At 48.2% G+C, this 20,324-nt stretch overlaps 1 protein-coding gene across 3 annotated transcripts in view; it reads left to right on the top strand.

Annotated features, from left to right (window-relative positions):
* DNAH17 (dynein axonemal heavy chain 17) overlaps positions 1 to 20,324 on the top strand; it is a 12,633,448-nt gene that overhangs the window by 703,998 nt on the left and 11,909,126 nt on the right. For all 3 annotated transcript variants that reach the window (XM_078653923.1, XM_078653924.1, XM_078653922.1), the window contains exons 5-7: positions 12,473 to 12,572; positions 12,680 to 12,765; positions 12,954 to 13,079. In XM_078653923.1, coding sequence (XP_078510049.1) covers positions 12,473 to 12,572; positions 12,680 to 12,765; positions 12,954 to 13,079 — 312 coding nt within the window. The remainder of the gene's footprint in view (positions 1 to 12,472; positions 12,573 to 12,679; positions 12,766 to 12,953; positions 13,080 to 20,324) is intronic.

The following is a 20,324-nucleotide window of genomic DNA, read 5'->3' as shown; positions in this document are numbered from 1 at the left end:
ACCCCGGGAGACAGGGACATTTTAGACCTAATCGACACGTGTTCATTATCATCTTTACATGCCCACCACCCAAACCACAGCCAAGCCAGAACAGAGGGATCGGACAAACATTACATCAAAACTAACCCATCATAGTGACCTCTAGGAAAAAGGGGGGGGGGGCCTGAAAAAGGGGGGAGAGGGGGAAAGAGGGGGAGGGGAGGAGGACAAAGCGGAAAAATAATAAAAGGAAATGAAACACAAAAACGAAAGAAGAAGACCACGCCGATACCGGCGTCCCGTGGCGAGAGTACAGGAGAAATCAGGAGCATCCGTAACGAGGAGGGTACAGCAATCGAGACGAAAAATAACCAACCCAGAAGAGGAGGATCGATGACGCCACATACCCCACCTTGAACATACCACGGGATGCAAGGACAGACGCGGCATTACTATAAAGAGATACAAAAGGGCCATAGAACCATAAAACAAACAGCAAATAGATCCCAACCCACCCATCCCACCCTGCACCCCTGTAGAAGGCTATGGCCTACCCTTCAGACAGCGTGCCTGTCGCCCTAAACCAGAACCCGAAATATAGCAAGAAAGAAAGAGAGAAGAACAAGACAAAAAGAAACAGAAACATAGATAAAGAAAACAGGAGGGAGGAGCATGAGAACAGAAATCGATACGGTCGGCCGCAGCCCTCCGCCCAACCACACAATCGCAGCAAAAAACAGACCAGGACGACACCATTTTAAGCGCCATAAAACTTACAGAGGAGGGGACCCCCCACCGCGCTATGGATACAAACAATCGCGCCACGAAGTCGTACAGCAAGAATCCCCAGGAGTCGCGCATATCACCCCCATCCCTTCCGAACCACAAATTCCACCCACCACATGACAATGTAAAGTGAGCTACTCAATACAAGACCAGCAAATAATCGAAAATCTTTTTGACTGCCATGTAGACAAGGGGGGTCAATCGGTCCGCAAGTGAACAAAAGTCCGAGTAAAGAGTTTATAAGCGTCAGCAATCGAAGCACGGGTGATGAAGAGCAGGAGATTAGTATCGCCGTTTGGGAAAACGAGGGGTTCTCTGCAATAAACAAATGCGAAGCCATCGGTGCAGGCGCAGGCGGCAGTCCACCAATATTTCCGGGCATCCCAGCCGAACAGGACCGGGGCACAATGTCCAAGTCCCTGGGGTCAGAACATCGAAAAGCAGGGAGCTCCAAAGTCACCGGCACACCAAATGATCGTTGATCAGCGGCGGCAACACTTGCAGCAGTCGAGGGGGGCGAAGCAATGGAGTCTCCGAAACAAGAGGGAGGCAAGAAGAAACGGCTGCTCAAAATGGCGGCAGATCGTGGCGGGCTCACGGGGACATCGGGGGCCAGGAATACGCGCAGGGATCGCAGAGCTTCCAGGATATCTTTGAGGGTAAGCTCCCGCTCACCAGACCAGACCCCCGCGCAATCAGGCAACCCAAGCCCACCGCCACGAGGCGATACAAGTTCCAGATGGTCGGCCGCCATTTCACGAAGTCAGCCCAGTCGCCACCCTCCGCGACTCTCAAAAACAATTCCAAAATGTAGGACTTTACAGAGCTCCGGGGGGCTCCCAGCAATGGCAGCCTTGGTGCAGAAAGGATGTCTGCCCAATGCGGGTCTCCGCCTACACCAGCTCCGGCGCCCCAAACAAGCAGAGTCCGGGCGCTGAGGTCCAGGGCCGCCGGACACAGCAGCGGCGGGGGGACCCATCACAGAATCAGTCCCCGGTGCATCTCACCGCATCAGCCTCGCGGCCACCAGGACAGGCCCGGATCAGGATCGCCGGGATGTTCGCACAACGGCTCTCATCATTGGTTCACTCTCTCGACCGGGGCCGACAGTCTTCGGATCCCACAGGCTAGGTCCCGGGCTAGGGTCCACGGAGGCCCCGGTCTTACGGAGGGCACAACTTCGGAACCGCTGCACGTCGAAACCTCCGGGCCAAACGGTAAGTACATGTGAGGTGTTCCGTCTCCAATTCTTCGATAATGTGTCGTCTCCGGACAGGATATGATACAGGATATACGATCAGGCCGGAGGGCTGCGGGAGCCGAGCTAAAAGGCGACCATTACGCTCGCGAGCTTGGCTCCTCCCCCCTCCTGAGTTAAAATTTTTGAACAAGCATTATACGGCTCGTCAGTATGGAGAGGGTGACAGACCTGGCAAATTGTTAGCGCAACTACTTTGCCTCCTCGTCAGGCGTCGTACATCACTGACATTGTTGACAATCAGGGCACACGACACCATGCCATCCCCGACATCTGCAATACCTTCTTGTCGTATTACAAGACCCTTTACACATCCACACTTTCAGGGAAACAGCGTAATCCCGACCCTTATCTGAATGAGATCGCAATGGTGTATCTAGAGAAGTACATGCAGGAGTTCCTCGCTACGCCCATCACTCCAGAATATATAATTGAAGCCGTTGATGCTTTGAAGGGCTCCTCTGCGCCGGGCCTTGACAGTTTCTCGGCTGATTTCTTTAAGGAATACAAAGAGGAACTTGTCCCACGGCTAGTAGATATTTACGCGGAGGCACTGGAGGCTGGCGTCCTACCACCCACGCTCAAGGAATCGGTTATTGTTCTTCTCCCCAAGCCTGGACGCGACCCCTCCCTTTGCGGCTCCTACAGGCCCATTTGATTGTTGAATCTAGACTACAAAATTCTGGCTAAAGTTCTTGCCATCCACCTATCATTATTAATGGAATCTATTATCTCACCGGCTCAGTCCGGATTCGTTCCACACAGGTCCACCTCCTTCAATCTGAGAACATTGTTCTCTGTATTGCACAGGATTGACCCCTCGACCCCAGCCGCAGCAGTGTTCTTGGACGCAGAGAGAGTGTTTGACACGCTGGAATGGCCTTTTTTTTTATTGGTCATGAGACGGATGGGTATACCCGAAATGTTTGTGGCTACAGTCGAATTATTGTATACTGCTCCTACTGCCCGGCTACGTTTAAACGGCACCATCTCGGAAAACTTTACACTCTCACGTGGCACACGACAAGGTTGCCCATTAACCCCGCTGCTGTTCATACTGGCGATGGACCCTCTGGTTCGTCATTTTCAAGAACAACACCTCCATAGGGGGCTTAAGTTCCACAAGGGGCCTCTCCTCCTTTCTTTATACGCGGATGACACGATTCTGTATGTTCGAACACCGCAGACCAATCTGGAACCCCTGTTATTGGAAGTAACCCGTTTTGGAGAGTAGTCTGACCTTCGCATTAGCTAGCACAAATCTGTCGTCTTTCCGCTTACCACCTCCACCTCGCAATGGGAGTGTGCTTTTCCTCTTGAGTGGACCACAGATTCAGTAAAATATTTGGGAATTCATGTCCACCTTGACACGGTGTCCATGATTCACTTGAAATACGGGCATGCCCTTGATTTTGTAGAAGATCACCTGGAGAGGTGGATACACCTCCCCTTATCCATGGCAGGCCGGATCGCCATTATTATAATGATCATACTTCCTCGGTTTTTATACCTCTTCAACAACATTCCTGTACTTCTCACCAAGATTTTTTTCTCGCAACTCCGTTCCTTATTGTTGCATTTGGTGTGGGGTGATTGAAACCCGCGGGTTTCCTGGCGTACCTTAACGCTTCCTTATGAGAGGGGTGGCTTTCGTGTACCCGACTTTTATCTTTATTATCTGGTCGCCCACTGCTCGTATGCCTACTCATGGTTCCATCCAGACGCTAGAATTTTGTATCTGAGGCTCGAGGCGAACCTGGTGTTGCCTGTTCCGCTTCATTCCATACTCCCCAAGGGGATTCGTCGGGACCCACAGGACATACAAACAGTTTCCACCACATGCTGGGCGTGGGAAAAACTGCGTAGGTTACTACAGATTGAGGTATTATATTCCTCTGCCCTTCCGTTACCTAATGCTCACTGGCTCCCAATCACTGGCGAGTCTGTGGTTCAGCGTACATTATCCAAATATCAATTACGCACGGTCGGGGACCTGTTCCCGGACGGACATGTGTTCTCTGTGACGGAGGATCAGCGCTTTGCTGATCAATCATTTATGGACTCTTTCATACTGACTAGGCTCCGGTCTGTGCTTCGAGCTGCTTTCCCCACGTTTCCACTTCCCCCCGAGGACACGGCGACTCTCACGTTCATAATACAGAGTCAGACGGGTGCACATGTAGTCTCTAAGCTATACAAACTATGTCTGGCCTCGCTTCCCTCCTCAGACACGGAAGTGTGTGCCGCGTGGGAAAAAGACCTTGGGAACTCAATCACTGACGATCAATGGGCGGTGTGCTGTGTGGCCACCAGGAGGTATCCATTAATAGCAGACACAAGATAATACATTTTAAGTTTTTGAGACGGATGTATCATACCCCTGCCCTAGCCCACAAGATTGACCCTAATAAACCACACTGTTGCCCTAAAAGCAAAGCCCCATATGCTGATTTTTCCCACCTTTCCTGGACATGCCCTCTACTTCATGACTATTGGGTTCAGGTTCATCGTATTTTTGGAGACATACTGGACTTGCAGCTTACACCCATCCCTGAGATAGCACTACTTGGATATGACGTACATTTTTCGCGCGCTACCCGAAGATTGGCAGCCATTGGCTTTTTATTAGCTAAGAGAGAGATTGCACTGCTTTGGGGCTCTAGACGCGCACCCAGCTCTCAGGCTTGGCTTCGTAGCATGGCCTACTGCAATGTCAACAGTGAAGAATTCTCCACACAGGTCCCAGTTGCTTCACGTCCAATCGACATATGGGGGCCGTATTGCACATATATTGCGAAAATTACCCAGGAATCGCTGTCCCAATCCATGAATTCCATAGTTCCGGAGGGAGTGGGTTAGGCGCTTGTGCATAGATTCACTGTGAGCGCCTTTGCTACAGCCTCTGCCACGTGCACCTTTACACTGAATGGTGGAGCTTGGAGATTGCAGACACCACGATTGTCACAGAGTTCAAATGCTGGTTCCTAATTGCTGTTATATTCCTATGAGCAGGTATTTATTCTCACACTTGTGTTCATTGCGGACTGTCCTGATTCAAAATGTAATACTGTTTGTCCTTTACCAACAATCTGCTATTCAATGGTTGTTTGTTGGTATGAATTGATTTGCTCCCTCTCTCTCGCAACCACACGCTTATACTTTATTTTCTCTCTTTTTAATTTTTTATTGTTTTACTTTCTCTCCCCTTTTTTATTCTTTAATTATTTGCATTGCATTTTCATTATTTTGATTTATCTTAAACCATAAAATCGAATCGAAATACATCACGTATGTTGCTGTTGATACCTCTGAAGGATTGTTTACCCTATGTACAATGCTTCGGACATTTGCCAACGCACATTTTATTGATTCTTGTATATGTAAGAGTGGATCGCATATCTGTTTAATAATTTTTTTTTTTTAAATAAAAAAACATATTGATTGTAATTAGCTGAATTCCTTTTTCTCATTGTTATAAGTATTGTAATATGGATCAATATTTATAAATATATTTGTAGGTATAAGTACTACAATATAAATATATTGTAGGTACATAAGTGCGGAAAATCATTAGCTCTTCCTTTCTAGCTGACATTTGACCTTTGCCTGCGCTCTTTGTGCTTCAGGATTCGAGCTGCTGCTTGTTTTTAAAGCTTACCTCGTTTTTCATTTTCTTTCCGTTTTCTGTTATTATTCCCTGCTTTTAACTGCGCCTGGCCCTCACTTGCATTTTAACTTCTGGGAAACACACCGCTGTTGGGCGGGTCCGCTTCCCTGCGTAGCTCCTCGCAGTAGTGCCATCTTGGAAGTAGATGGTGCCGCTTTTCAGCGCGAACAGGTAGGCTTGACGCTTTAGTTGTCAGTTGGACGCTAGGCGGGTACATAAGTGAGTCATGCTGACGCGCAGCGGTCACGCGCAGCGGGGACGCCAGACTGACGCCGGAGTTACGCCAGAGTTCAGCCCGTCTGCGCCCGTCCGCGCTGAGGACGTGCTGCAGGACGGGCTGGACCCTGAGACTCCCGACTTGTCCGCTCCGTCTTCCAAGGTCGATCTGTTTCGTGTTTTGCTGTCTCTTAGACCCCCTGTGAACCTTTGCCATCATCGGCTCCTCCCGGAGGTTCTACATCAGGCGCGGTCATGCCCCTCATGTAAAACATCTATTGACTTTTCTACACAGGCTACTAGGAGTCCTGCTCTCCCTCTTCCTGGTCGACCAATCGGTCAACCCAAACAGGGCTTTCTGATTAATGCACGGTCTCTGATCAAACATGGGATAGATTTTCATGACTTTGTTAGCATGAGGCAGCCTGACTGGGTCTTTGTCACCGAGACATGGGCCTCGGACTCCTCTGGCCACGACCTTCGTCTGGCTATACCGGAGGGATATGCGTTTCAGAGGTTGGATAGAGTGCGTTGTAGAGGTGGTGGATTGGCTATCCTTTTTAAGTCCACACTCTCTTGCACTGTAAAATCTTTATCGGTTTCCACCGATCCATTTGAGGCCCTATACTTTAGTATTGTGTGTGCCCCGTCGAGTTCCTTCACTGGAATCCTCGTATACAGACCTCCAGGCTCCAGAACCAATTTCTGCTCCGAGCTTTTTAGAATTCTGGAACCCTATTTTGGTAGTTCTCATTTTACCATTCTCGGTGACATGAATTTTCATCTAGAGGATAGGGCTTCGAAAGACACATCCTCCCTGGTTAATTCCCTGGAGGCATGTGACTTTGTCCAAAGGGTTCTCCATCCGACTCACAAGGCTGGTCATACCCTCGATGGGATATTTTCTAATGATTCTAGACTAACTGTCGGCACGCCTGTGCCGATAATTTGGTCTGATCATTTAGCAGTTCCCCTGTCCTTAGACATTCCCTGTCTTGAAGGTAATCTGGGTACCAACAAGAAATGTCTCAAAAGAAACTTCAGGAATCTTACAAATGAGGCTCTCGCCCCTTTTATTCAAAATACTAATATCACATCTCAGCGGATGGTAGATGAGGTGGCACAAGAACTCATCGACTCTATTACCGAAGCCGTAGATGAGCTAGCCCCCCCCTCTCTTAAATTTGTAGCGCGTCAGAAGCCAACAGCTCCTTGGTTTACTGAGGCACTGAGACTTCTCAGACAAAAATGCAGAAGGAAGGAACGGGGATGGCGCAAATCCTGGGACCCTAAAGATAGAGAAGCCTACAAGGTCATGTTACGAGAATATAAGAGCAGAGTGATTAAGGAAAAACAGGATCACTTTACCAACCTGACCTGTGCTCTCACGTCATCTAAAGAGCTCTTTAAGATCGTGAACTCTCTATGCTCTCTCCAGGCACCTGATCCCGTGGTTGCATCACAGGAGCTATGTAACAACATCTCGGATTTCTTCTATAATAAAATAGATGATATCTATCTAGCTCTACAATCACAGAGGATTTCTCTGAGTGAGGAGGACTCCTCTCGAGTCAAACTTCTGGAATCTTGGGATGCGGATATTCCTCAGGTCCTTAACCATTTCCCTGCGCTCTCCCTGGAGGGACTCAATCTCCTCCTCGATAAAACGAAATCAGCTTCTCCGCTGGACCCGGTTCCTTTGAAAATACTAAAGGACCGTAGGGACATCATTCTTCCTCCGATGTTGGAAATAATGAATGGAGCCATGGAACATGGTATTTTCCCGGTGGCATGGAAGAGAGCTATTGTAAAGCCTCTTCTCAAAAAGCCCACCCTGGATCCCGGCATATTGAAGAACTTTAGGCCAATATCCCTCTTGCCGGCCCCTGCTAAGATGCTGGAGGCCCACTTGAATTATCATCTTTCCAATTTCCTTGATGCTTCAGGGTTTTTGGATGGGTCCCAGCATGGCTTTAGAAAGCTACATAGCACGGAATCTGCTTTGACCAAAGTCACGGATAATATTCGCAGGAAAGTAGATCTGGGGCAAACCACCGTGCTTGTACTGCTGGATCTTACAGCTGCATTCGATACCCTGTCTCCCGACACTTTAACATCTAGGTTAAGGGAGGCAGGGGTAGCAGGACCGGCCCTCAGTCTCCTGAGCTCCTTTCTTCACCAACGAGAGCAGCGTGTAATGCTAGGAGAGTACCTCTCCCCTGTCAAGTCTCTGCAATGCGGGGTGCCACAAGGGTCGGCATTGAGTCCGACCCTGTTCAATATCTACGTGGCCCCCCTTGCAAGACTAGTAAGATCTCAGGGGATGGAGGTAGTGTCGTATGCCGACGACACGCAGATTATGGTGTCCCTGACCCACTCTGTTAATGTCACCGCGTCAAGCTTTAGATCCTGCATGCAACTTGTTGCAGAGTGGATGATTCTCAACTCACTAAAGCTGAATGGTGACAAGACAGAGGTCCTGGTCTTTGGCAAAGACCAGGGCATGTGGTCGGGTGAGTGGTGGCCTTCATCTTTAGGCATCTGCCCCACTCCCACACAATCTGCTAGGAACCTAGGCGTCATCTTTGACACTCGGCTCTCCATGGAACTCCAGGTCAATAGGACGGTGGCCACCTGCTGGGGTGTCATTAGGACTTTGAAAAGAATCGTCCACTATCTTTCCCCTCAGGCACGGAAGCAGGTTGTGATCGCTCTTGTTGGCTCAAGGCTCGACTATTGTAATTCACTTTACGCCGGGGCCAACAAGGGCCTTCTGCAGCGCCTGAAGGTTGTACAAAATGCGGCGGCACGTTTTGTTCTGGCCCTGCCTTGGCTGTCCTCTATGACCTTGGCTAGGAAGAATCTACACTGGCTCCCTGTTCCTTCCAGAGTCCTGTTCAAACTTCTCTGCCTCACATATAGTGCTTTGATGGCAGGCCCAGCTGATGCCCTTGGATCTCTGCTCACTAGGTATGTTCCGAGCAGATGTTTACGCTCGCTAGAGCTAAACCAACTGGTTATTCCGCTAGCTAAGAAGGCTAGATGGGGGAGTAAGGCCTTCTCCATCCTGGCACCCCAGATCTGGAATACACTTCCCCTGGAGATCAAACTACTGCCTTCACTTGATCTCTTCAGGAAAGAGTTGAAAACTTGGTTTTTCACTAAAGCATATCAGTAAGCTCCTGTCTCTGACTGCCGTCAGCTAGTTGTTTGCGTTAGGCGCCTTGACGCCCATTGGGCATAGTTGCGCGTTACAAATATCATTTAATTTCATTTCATTTCATTTCATTTCATTTCATTTCATAAATATATTAATTGTTTATATAAAATATTGTGGCATTATTACAACAAAAAATACTTATTTTGTAAAAATCAAAAAATTATTTAGAAACAAAAAACATTTTTTTTCCCTTTACTGTATCCATATGCTACATACGAAAATAGATTAACAATTAATGATTAAAACTGTAAATATTTGCAAAGTTTACAGAGGCCATTAGAGTTTTCGCTCAGGCACACGTACAAATAGCAGCAGCGCTTTAGGGGAGGCATAGACAAAAGCCTGGCAACAATAGACAGGTTGTAGCGGAATTTATAAGCCCCGTAGGAGAAGCGCAAATACAGCAAAGCACATTATAGCAAGGGAAGCCCAAACCGACGGGGAAGATCAGATAGTTAGCTTCGTGCTGTATTTCTAATCTCCCCTCTGACGTAGGGGGAGATCAAACCGATTGGGAAGATCAGCTAGTTAGAACACCGGCGCCACAAGGAGCCACAACAGGCCTCCAGCAGAGCGGAAGAGGCGAGGGTGGGTGGGACCTGCCTCATCGCCAATGTGTTAATCGGCACCGGGGTAGTCTGCGCAGCTGATGTGCAGGTAGGCCGCAGTTATGGGGCAGCAAATAATGGGACGTATACTCACAAGTATCATACTACGGGCCAAGACCCCGAGCTAAGTGCCCCTTTATTTATACCTTTAGTCGGTATATAGTGCGGGCCTGGTGGCTCCGTCACTACTACTGCTGCACACACTTAGCTCTACAAACTGAAGCCTCACACGACGACAGAGAAGTCTAATCTGAGACTACTACAGATACTGTTGATGTGAAATATATGTATGCATCTAAAGGAACTGATTATAAATCCCAGAGATGGCAATAACACTGCAGATCTGAGAGATTGGTCTCATCACTCCTGATGCAAGTTGCGTATGAGTTGTGGATGCAGAGGGGCTGTGGCACAGCACCCCCGGATAAACCAGATTCTAATTGTAATGAGAAATTTGACGGTCCTTTGATTGTTGGCACAAACGCATGTAACTACCAATTGTACAGCGGTGATGTCGCTATGTTTGGTGTAATGTACTGTTGTCTTGGTGCTTTCTGTTTCAATAAAACCTAATAAACAAACAATGAGTGGGTTGTACCTCGGTGAAAGTTTGTCTGAAAAGGTTCAGTGGCAAGACCTAGTTGGAGTTTCAGGAGCTGATGTGTTGCCAACTCAATGGGAGGCTTTGCAGGAGTTGCAGAACGAGACTCCTGTATTTCAATTTTTTTTTAGTCTGAGGAAAAGATGCAGGTGAAGCAAAGGAGATCACTGTCAAAATATCTTTAAAAAAAATGTGTTAACAGAATGTCTTCTCAAAAATATTGAAGATAAAAATATCGAGAAAGTTAAGTGCAACTAGGTAAGTATAGATTAACTATTTCTAACTCCACATCTATATACCATGAAGATATATATATATATATATATATATATATACACATATATATATATATATATATATATATATATATATATATGTGTGTGTGTATATATATATGTGTCTTTATCTACGGGACTCGTAGGAGAAGAAGCTGATGTGATATATATGTGTGTATATATATATATATATATATATATATATATATATATATATATATATATATATATATATATTGTCAAGGTACATATATGTGGAGTTATATATAGTAAAACTTTGCTTACCTTCACAATAGTTTTGTCCTCAATATGACACAATATTTTGTCCCACAACATTTTTGTTTCCAATATTCACTAGCACTGTCACTCTGTTTATCGAGGCACCACTTGCCATCATTTGCAAAGCAACTACTTGGAAGGTGCTGCCTTCTGTTCAAGAAAGTGTTGGAGATGAGCCACGCAGTGATATATTTATGGCTACGGAGAGGCAGAGACACTGTTGTAGTGAATGCATGTTTAGGCTATTGCAATGCTGTGATGGGTTGTTCAGTAGCTGAGAGTTAGAGAGTCAGATTATCTTTGGTTTCAAAGCATTTGGGGCATATTAGCAAGGTCCTGCGATAATTATCGTTCAGCGCTTTTAGCGCAAGGATAATTATCGCAGGCAAATGCTGGATTCTATCACGGAGATAGCGCGCTATCAGCAACGCTTATCTCCCAAGCGAAGGGAATCCATGCGTTAGCTGGTAAACAGTGTGATTATCGCTGAAAATCCAGCGATAATCACACTGCCACCAGCGAAACCTTGCTGATAGGGCAGTGTGATTTTAGCCATGTAATCCACCTCCCATTGGATTACATGGCTAAGTCTGAAAATTAGCAGACGTAAAAAAGCAGCGTTAACCGTGGTTAGCGCTGCTTTTTTGTCTCTAACAGTAACAGTATTTCTATAAATACTTTCTTAAATATTCTAAACAGTTGCTTTACCCATATTTTAATAAGCTAAGACCAATCACCCTTGGGGCAGCATATCGCTGTAGGCTAGACTTAGACAATGTTGAATTGATTTTCCGCACTGGCACTTTTCTTAAAACTGCAATAAGGGCGCGTAGGTCTATGATGGCCTCTTAATATTTATGTAATTTGTAAACTGTTTTAATCAATTAGTTGTATATATTATTATGATGATCGTTCTTGCAATAGCCACTCTGGATATATGTATATGAAAATTCTACTTTTTCTTTTTTAATTGTTATGATGTATTTATATTCGTGCACTAGCTATTTTGGATATACGTACATGGAATTTTTCTTTTTTATCTTTTTAATCATTGTGATGTATTTATATTCTGTGCTTTTATGGCTACTATTGTATCCGAATAAAGTTGTACTGAACTGAACTGAACTGAAGCTTGATAATAGGAGAAATGTCGCTTAGCGACATTTCTCCAATTATTTTGCTCTGGACCGCTCACTTTGCATCTCATTAGAGATGCAAAGGGAAGCGTAGTGAAAAAGGGTGCTAACATGCGGTTTTGCTTGTTAGCACCCTGTTGTTGATAGGGCGATATATTTATCTCCACTTAGATAAAGCCCTTGATAATATGCCCCTTTGTTTTAATAGCTAATGAATGTTTGAAGGATACCTCAGTAAATCATTTTTAGAGGCAGGTTACATTTCATTTAGATTGTTTAATCTTAGGTGCATGCATTCACATATATCTTAGTTAGACCATGCAGAATGTGCTGACGTCCAGTGTTTAAGTCACTAATCTTTCTCTAGTTCTTCTTTTTCGTTTCTAATGTTGCCAACAGCTAGTTTTAACCATCTATTTTTTTTATTCATTCGCCTTCTCTATTCAGCTGCTCATGCCAAGAGCCTATAAAATATCAGAGATTTTGGAAAACGCAAGGAGTAGTTACTGGCCAGCTCTTCAAAACATTTACAAGGATCTTGATGCAGGTATTGTCTTCACCTTACAACAATCAGGTTAACATTGAGTTTAAACCCCCAAATTGTTTCTGTAATAATATACTTGAATGTATAATCAAACACTTCTCTTTTTACAGGACTGAAGGAAGCCAAAGACATTGTTTTATATTTAAAAACCTTTAAAATACGGTTAGATGAAATTGAGCAAACAGAATTTCCTCAGGTAATCATAAAATCATTGTAATACGTTTCACATGAGCACTTTCAAGGCACCAGTAGGTTGATGTTCTATGATGTATATATTTATGGACGTGCATCTGCCACCCTTTGCATCGTTAAGTCATTTGTTGAAGTAAGTCTTAGTGTGTATGAGATTCCGTTCTCATCTGATGTCCCTGTGCTTTCTTCCAGGTTCTCTCCATGATTAGTGGTTTGATGTACACCGTCTGCTTTATCTGGGCTAATTCTCAGCATTACAGCACGCCATCTAGGATTATTGTTCTCTTGCAGGAGATTTGCAACTTCTTCATTGAGATGGTATTCATATTCATATTTGTTTCCATTTGAGTTGTTTTCAAAACATATAAATAAAAGTCATTGCCATATACAATGCCAATAGCTCAAACTCTCGCAAATGTGACACCTATTGCATTGCATTGCCAATCGTGATAAGTGTTGGGGAACATCATGAGTGTATTTGTTTGTATTTTGGGGTAATGGTACCTGGTGTATATGTGGTGGGGAGTAAGAGGAGAAAGCATGTGCTTTTGTTAGAGTGAGAGCTCGTTGTGTGCGTGTGCATGTGGGATGGGAAGAGAATAGGAGTGGAATGTGTAATAGGAAAAGGTAGGAATGGAGGGTGTGTGCGCAATGGGAATAGGAGGACTGGTGTGTGTGTGCATGTGTGAGAGAGAGAGAGAGAGAGAGAGAAATGGAATGTGTAAACACAATGGCAGAGATGTACAGTTGACACAGCACAAAACTTTGTGTAGTGAGAGGGGGGACCTGTGAGCAAAAAAGGAAAACAAATGTTTGATTGAGAAGCAGCCCCAGTGTTTGTGAGGGTGCGTATATGTGAGATGGAGAGTGGTAGAGCTGGGTGTGTTTGATGTTCTGGTCTGTGTTTTCTGATGGAGAGTAAGTCAGGATGGCACGTATGGGTGTGTGTTGCTTTGAGAGGAGAGGCAGACTTTCTGTGTTGTTGTTATAAACATGCGTTGTTACTGAATTAGTCATGTTTTAAGTAATTCTGATTTGTTCCCTTTTTATGGGCAATGGGCTCCAAAGAACATAAAAGCCATAAAATACAGCCAGGCCTGGCATTTCTAACAATACAGTGGAATTGATTGAATTAAACCTGCTGTTAGCATTTACCTCTTTTTCGCCACCTAATGAGGCTGCCAGCGGCACACACAGTGTGCCTGCTCAAATGTTTTCACTGCAGGAGCCTGGGATTGCCCTCTTGGGCACGGATCAAACCCACTTGGGTTCTCTCAGCCTGTCACCCCGCTGACCTCCAGGAAGGAATGAAGGACGTCGCGGAATGGATGAAGCTCAGCCGTCTGAAACTGAACTCAGACAAGATGGAAGTCCTCATCCTGGGACCTTCTCCCTCTGCCTGGGACGACTCATGGTGGCCCCCTGCCCTGGGCACCACCCCCAAGCCAACGGACCATGCTCGCAACCTGGGCTTCATCCTGGACTCCTCCCTCACGATGTCCAAGCAAGTCAACGCCGTTTCGTCGTCCTGCTTTAACACCCTACGCATGCTCCGAAAGATCTTCCGGTGGCTTCCCACCGAAACCAGGAAGACGGTCACCCAGGCCCTCGTCACCAGCCGACTGGACTAAGGGAACGCACTCTACGCCGGAACCACAGCCAAACTCCAGAAAAGACTCCAGCGCATACAGAACGCTTCTGCACGACTCATCCTGGACATCCGTCGTCACAGCCACATCTCTGCCCATCTGAGAGACCTGCACTGGCTCCCCGTCAACAAGAGGATCACATTCAGACTCCTCACACACACAAGGCTCTCCACGACATGGGCCCCAAGTACCTCAACAGCCGCCTCGCATTCTACACACCCACCCGCCAGCTCCGTTCTGCCAGCCCCCCCTCCTCGCCTCCGTCCCACGTATTTGCAGATCCACCGCCGGAGGAAGATCCTTCTCCTACCTGGCGCCAAGACATGGAACTCCCTCCCCACCCACCTACGGCTGAACCAGGATCATCTCTCCTTCAGGAAACAACTCAAGACCTGGCTGTTCGAGCAGTAGCGACTCCCCCTCCCCACAGCGCCTTGAGACCCTAGAGGGTGAGTAGCGTGCTCTACAAATTTCATGATTGATATCATTGAGTGGGAATATCAACAAACACCTGTTATTCAGCGCTATCATGCCCAGGCTTGACCACCAGGTGTTTAGGACAATTTGGTAAATGCCACTTGCGCAAGGAGGATGGATGGCGATTTCAAAAGGAGCACTGGACGGGCGATGGCTCCTTCAATACAAGACTGACACCTTCCTCCTGAGTAAAATTTTTGTAGCATCCAGAACAATTTTACTTGCAGAGGCCTTCAGTGATGCATAGACAAAGCATTCCAGATCACACCATTGTGGGCAAACATGAGGCTACGTCCCTCGACAGAATGGGCCATGAATTTTTATATTAGCACTGGGTTTGGGGCTGACTATCTCCTGCCATTTTGCGGTCTAGGAAATTGCAAAGTGATACTGGTGAACCGACTGGGCACACTCAACAGTCAAAGCTTAAAGATTAAGCACATGCCTTGTAACCCTGAAGTGTAATGGAAGCAACTATTTTATCACATCCAAGACAAATCTAGGGACTCACTGTCAGATGCAGCATAGTCAGAAATTCACTGAAGGAGCGCTCAGGGCCTCCTCGAAGCAGTTGGAGGGCCGGGTAAACGAACTTGTCCACCAACACCGCCAAATGGCCCTGAGGCTAGAGGACCAGGAAGGGAGGGCCTGACGGAGTAATATACGCGTCGTAGGTGTGCCGGAAGATTCGGAAGGGCAGAGTGCAGAGCTGTTTCTGGAAGACCTAATCCTACACCACCTTAGGCCTAAGAGACTCTCTAAGATTTTTACCATTGAGCGGGCCCACCGAGCCCTGATCCCTAAGCCCAAGCCGGGGGCCCCACCGCGAACACTGATCGCAAAAAATTTGAATTACAGGGACCGTGATGCCATCCTCCAGGCTGCCAGACAACAGGGTGATCTGCAATACGAGGGAACTACCATTCGATTCTTTCCTGATTTCACTTTGCAAGTCCAGCAAGACCGACGCTCATTCATGGGAGTGAAGGCGGCACTCAGAAAGCGAAGCATCAAATATATGATGTTCTTCCCTGCGAAACTCAAAATTAGCTCGGGGGGTAAGTCCCGCTTCTTCACCTCGCCAGCGGCTATCCAGGAGTGGCTCGATGGGCTGGCACCGGAGGCGCCGGCAATGCAGGACCGCGACAATTGGAAGGAAACCAGGGCCCCCTCCCCTGGGTCGGCGGCGGGGAAATCAGCCGGGGACGAACAGAGCCAAAGGTCGTGGCGTTCCAGATCTAACAGTCCTCGCTGGGACCCGCTCCAAGACAACACAGCAAGATGAGATCCAGACTGCGGAGCCACGCCTTGTCGAACAGTACTGTACAAGCATCCACAGTGGTAAGATCCCAGCATCATCGGTGTGGGGAAGCGGACGTTTTCGTCCTGACTGTTGAACTTAAAAGCTGATCCCCCACTACACCATAGACTTAAGGGAACTAAAGTATGGGGCCGACGGGCATGGCGGCTGGAGTTGGGGCTGGCCCTTGTGCTCACTAACAGAGTTTCCTCGGGGGGGAAGTGGTTCACTCTCTCCGGGGTGGGGTTGGGCGACAGGCGCTCTGCTAATTGGGGTAGTGGGTAGTTTGAAACCTACAGAGCAGGGAGCAGGGTGGGGGGATTTGTTCAAAGAGGAGGGAGGCAATGCGGGGGGGATGGGATCTGAGGGAAACCGTTTGATTGAAAATGTCAATGTTTGCATTAATCATGATTGTTGGGGGGGTAGCTGGGAGGATAGGGGAGTTGGGACGGTTTTACGGTCATGTATAGTTTACAATGCCAGACTCGACCCGGGCACCAGAATGCGGGTACAGGTTTCTTCACATAGCAACGGTTATGGCTAGAAGGTGGGAAAAAGTCTCAAAGTCCTGAGCTGGAACGTCAACGGGCTAGGAGACAGGCTCAAACGCACCATAGTCCTACAATTCATAAAAAGGTATCAATCGGACGCAGTACTCTTACAAGAAACACATCTCATGGGGAACACATGTCAGGCCCTCAATAGGTGGGGGTATACCCTTGCAGTCCACTCAGGCTTCACCTCCGGCTCCAGGGGGGTGGGGATCCTGCTGCGTCGATCACTGCCTATCCACATAGACCACACTGAGTCAGTCCCGCAGGGCCGCTTTGCGGCACTATCCGGCAGATGGGAAGGTTATCGCCTGAACCTTCTCTCAGTGTACATCCCACCGGGCCTCCAAACTCCCGCTTACATTGACTTGGGCAAAATGCTACTCTCCCTCCCTGACGGTCAATTGGTAATGGGAGGGGACTATAATGCTGTAGTGTCAGGTACCCTGGACAGGCATCCCCCCAGAGACATACCACAAGGGCAGAAATGGCTGGCAAACTTCATAGAAGCTTTCGGGCTCATTGACATCTGGCGGCTGCTGCACCCGGCAGACACTCAATTCACCTTTTTCTCTGGGCCACGTCACACTTTCTCTCGCCTGGACTACATCCTCACTCTACTACAACACGACATGACGGTACAAGAAGCAAAACTCCTAACACGTGGCGTATCTGACCATTCGCCAGTCTTCACACATTTAACGTTTGGGACGCGGCGAGAGGGCTGCATCGCACCGATCAGCGCTTGGCACTTAAAGAATGAGGAGACTAGGAGGAAACTGACTAAGTCGATCACTCACTACTTTGACGATAATGTGGGGTCGGTGGACTCCCCTGTTACCCTATGGGAGGCCTTTAAAACCGTGATCAGGGGGAGGCGCTGTCTACCATCGCGGGCAGACAGAAAGACAAAGACAAGCAAGTTGCCACGGTGGAAGCGGACCTGGCTGTGCTAGAGAGGGAGACACAAGAAACTAGGGCAACTGACGCACTGCATAGGCTTAGGCCCCAAATGGCAGAATATAAGGCACTAGTTACGCAGGAAGCTCGAACGGTAGCAAGGCACAAGATGGGAAGGATATATGACCTAGGAGACAAAGCTGGGAAACTTATAGCGTGGCTTGATAAACAACAACAGGCCAATAGAGTGGTCCCAGAACTCTTAACGCCCTCGGGGACCGTGGTAACTGAATCCCGGGAGATAGTGGCCGAATTTGCACAACACTACAAACAGGTATACAGCCGTGAGTCGGACCGTCCAGAAGAAGACTCGGTAGCCCTCCTGGCGGACATCCGAATGCCTTGCCTATCGGAGGAAGACCGAGAAGCCCTTGAGAGCCCGCTCGAATTCACTGATCTACAACGCGCAATTAGCGACCTCCGCCCGGGCAAGGCTCTGGGGCCCAACGGCCTCCCAATAGAGCGCTACAAATTACAGCCAGAGGCCCTCAGCAAACACCTAAAACCTATGTTCGAGGAAAGTAAAGAGAGGGGTCTCCTGCCACGGGACCAGCGCTTAGCAACGATAGTGGCAATACCTAAGGAGGGAAAACCCAGAGAGTCATGCGCCTCCTATAGACCGATCTCACTGCTTAACGCGGAGCCAAAAATTTTGGCCAAAACATTGGCAAATCGTCTTCAGCCGGTCCTGTCCACCCTGGTCCATCCGGACGAATCAGGGTTCATGCCTCGCCGCAACACAGCGCTTAACATTCGCCGTCTTAACGGGGTGCTAGGGCAGCGACACAGGCTGCAAGAGGACACGGTGGTGGTTTCCCTTGATGCCACCATGGCATTAGACACCCTGGAGTGGCCCTACATGATCGCGGTACTTCGTAAATTGGGCTTCGGCCCGAATTTTATATCTTGGGTGCGTCTCCTCTACACCGAACCGTTGGCCCAGGTGGTGGTAAATGGTAAGGCGTCCGAAGTCTTCACCCTCGAGAGAGGGACTAGACAGGGCTGCCCTCTCTCTCCCCTCCTGTTTGCGCTCTCCCTTGAACCGCTCGCGGCCTGGATAAGGCAGGATGTTTACCTTAAAGGTATAGCCTGGACGGAAGGATGGGAGGACAAGATCTCCCTATACGCCGACGATATCCTTCTGTACCTCTCCAGACCGCATAGATCTATCTCGGCGGCGCTCAACATTTTCGCGAGCTTCGGACGAAACTCCAGATTTCTGATAAATTGGAGCAAATCCTACCTTTACGTGCTACACGGAGACCCCCCGACGCTCCCAGCCACTTGTCCTATAGCAGTGGCAAAAGACGGCTTCCAATATCTAGGGGTCTTCATCTCCACAGACAAGACTCTGCTGTACGAACGTAATCTATTGCCACCCCTAAGACGGCTCCAACGAGATGCCAAATCCTGGCAGCAACTTCCATTGTCATTGTTGGGCCGGGCGGTCCTATTTAAGATGGTGGCGCTGCCGAGGTTTCTCTACGCGTTGCAGAACTACCCTGACCTAGTCCCCAACTCGTATCTGGCAGCAGTCGAAACGGCGCAGCGAGACCTCCTTTGGGCAGGGGCACCTAGAATCCCTACGCAAACTCAAACTGGGGTGGTAAGATGGTGGAATCGCCCTCCCTGATATCCGCAAATATTACTGGGCCGCCCATCTATCGGCGATCAACCAAGGGACATACAGTGACGGGAACGACCCCGGGTACGGGATGGACAGGTGGCTGCTACCTGGGGGGAACTATGAGATTGCACTCTATTCCAAGCCAGGTAAACATCAACTCACGGGACCGACGCAACACTCAGTACAAATATGGCATATTGCCCAGAAGAAACTAGGGTGGTCAGATGTCCTCACTATGTCAACTCCGCTATGGGCCTCCGAGAAACTCGGCACCCTGAGGCGCACCAAGGGGTTCCGTAGCTGGGACTTGATAGGGATCTCACAAATCAGAGACCTCTGGGGGCCACGGGGAGTCCACACGTTCACCCACCTGCAAGAAACGTACGGCCTAGCCCATACTGAACACTTCAGATACCTGCAAGGGCGTCACTCCCTACAGGCGAACATTCCACCAGGCACCAACCCACCTCAGGTCTCCCCACCGGAAGATAGATTGCTAGACGGGCACATCCCAGAACACGCCATCTCTCACACATACAAAAAATTAATCAACAACCCCCCTGACACACTCCTTCCCTTGAAAGAAAAGTGGGTCGCTGACGGGCTAGAGATTGACGAGGAAGAATGGTCATATGCTCTCGCCTCCCCTAGGGAGGTAGCGATCTCGGCCCGATTGAGGTTAATCCAGCTGAAACTCCTTCACAGAGTTGATATCTCGTGTACCAGGCTACAAGTGATGGGGAAAGGAGGAGAGGGGCTTTGTAGAAGGGGATGTGGAGGGACAGGCACCTTCTTCCACATACTGTGGGAGTGTCCGAAAGTACAGAGATACTGGAAACGGGTGGTGCAGTGTATGCGGGAGGTGTGGGAAGTAGAGATCCGCCTTGAGGCGAAGAGATGTCTCCTGAACATTTGGGAGCCCACTGACCTGTCTTCAAAAGGGAAAATCTGGGTGACGCTTGGGCAGATGGTGGCAAAGAGAAATATTGCGAGATTGTG

This window comes from Lissotriton helveticus, chromosome 7 (assembly GCF_964261635.1).
Source record: "Lissotriton helveticus chromosome 7, aLisHel1.1, whole genome shotgun sequence".
Lineage (NCBI taxonomy): Eukaryota > Metazoa > Chordata > Amphibia > Caudata > Salamandridae > Lissotriton > Lissotriton helveticus.
The sequence above is the reverse complement of the archived record's forward strand: the minus strand, read 5'-3'. Positions and strand labels throughout refer to the sequence as shown.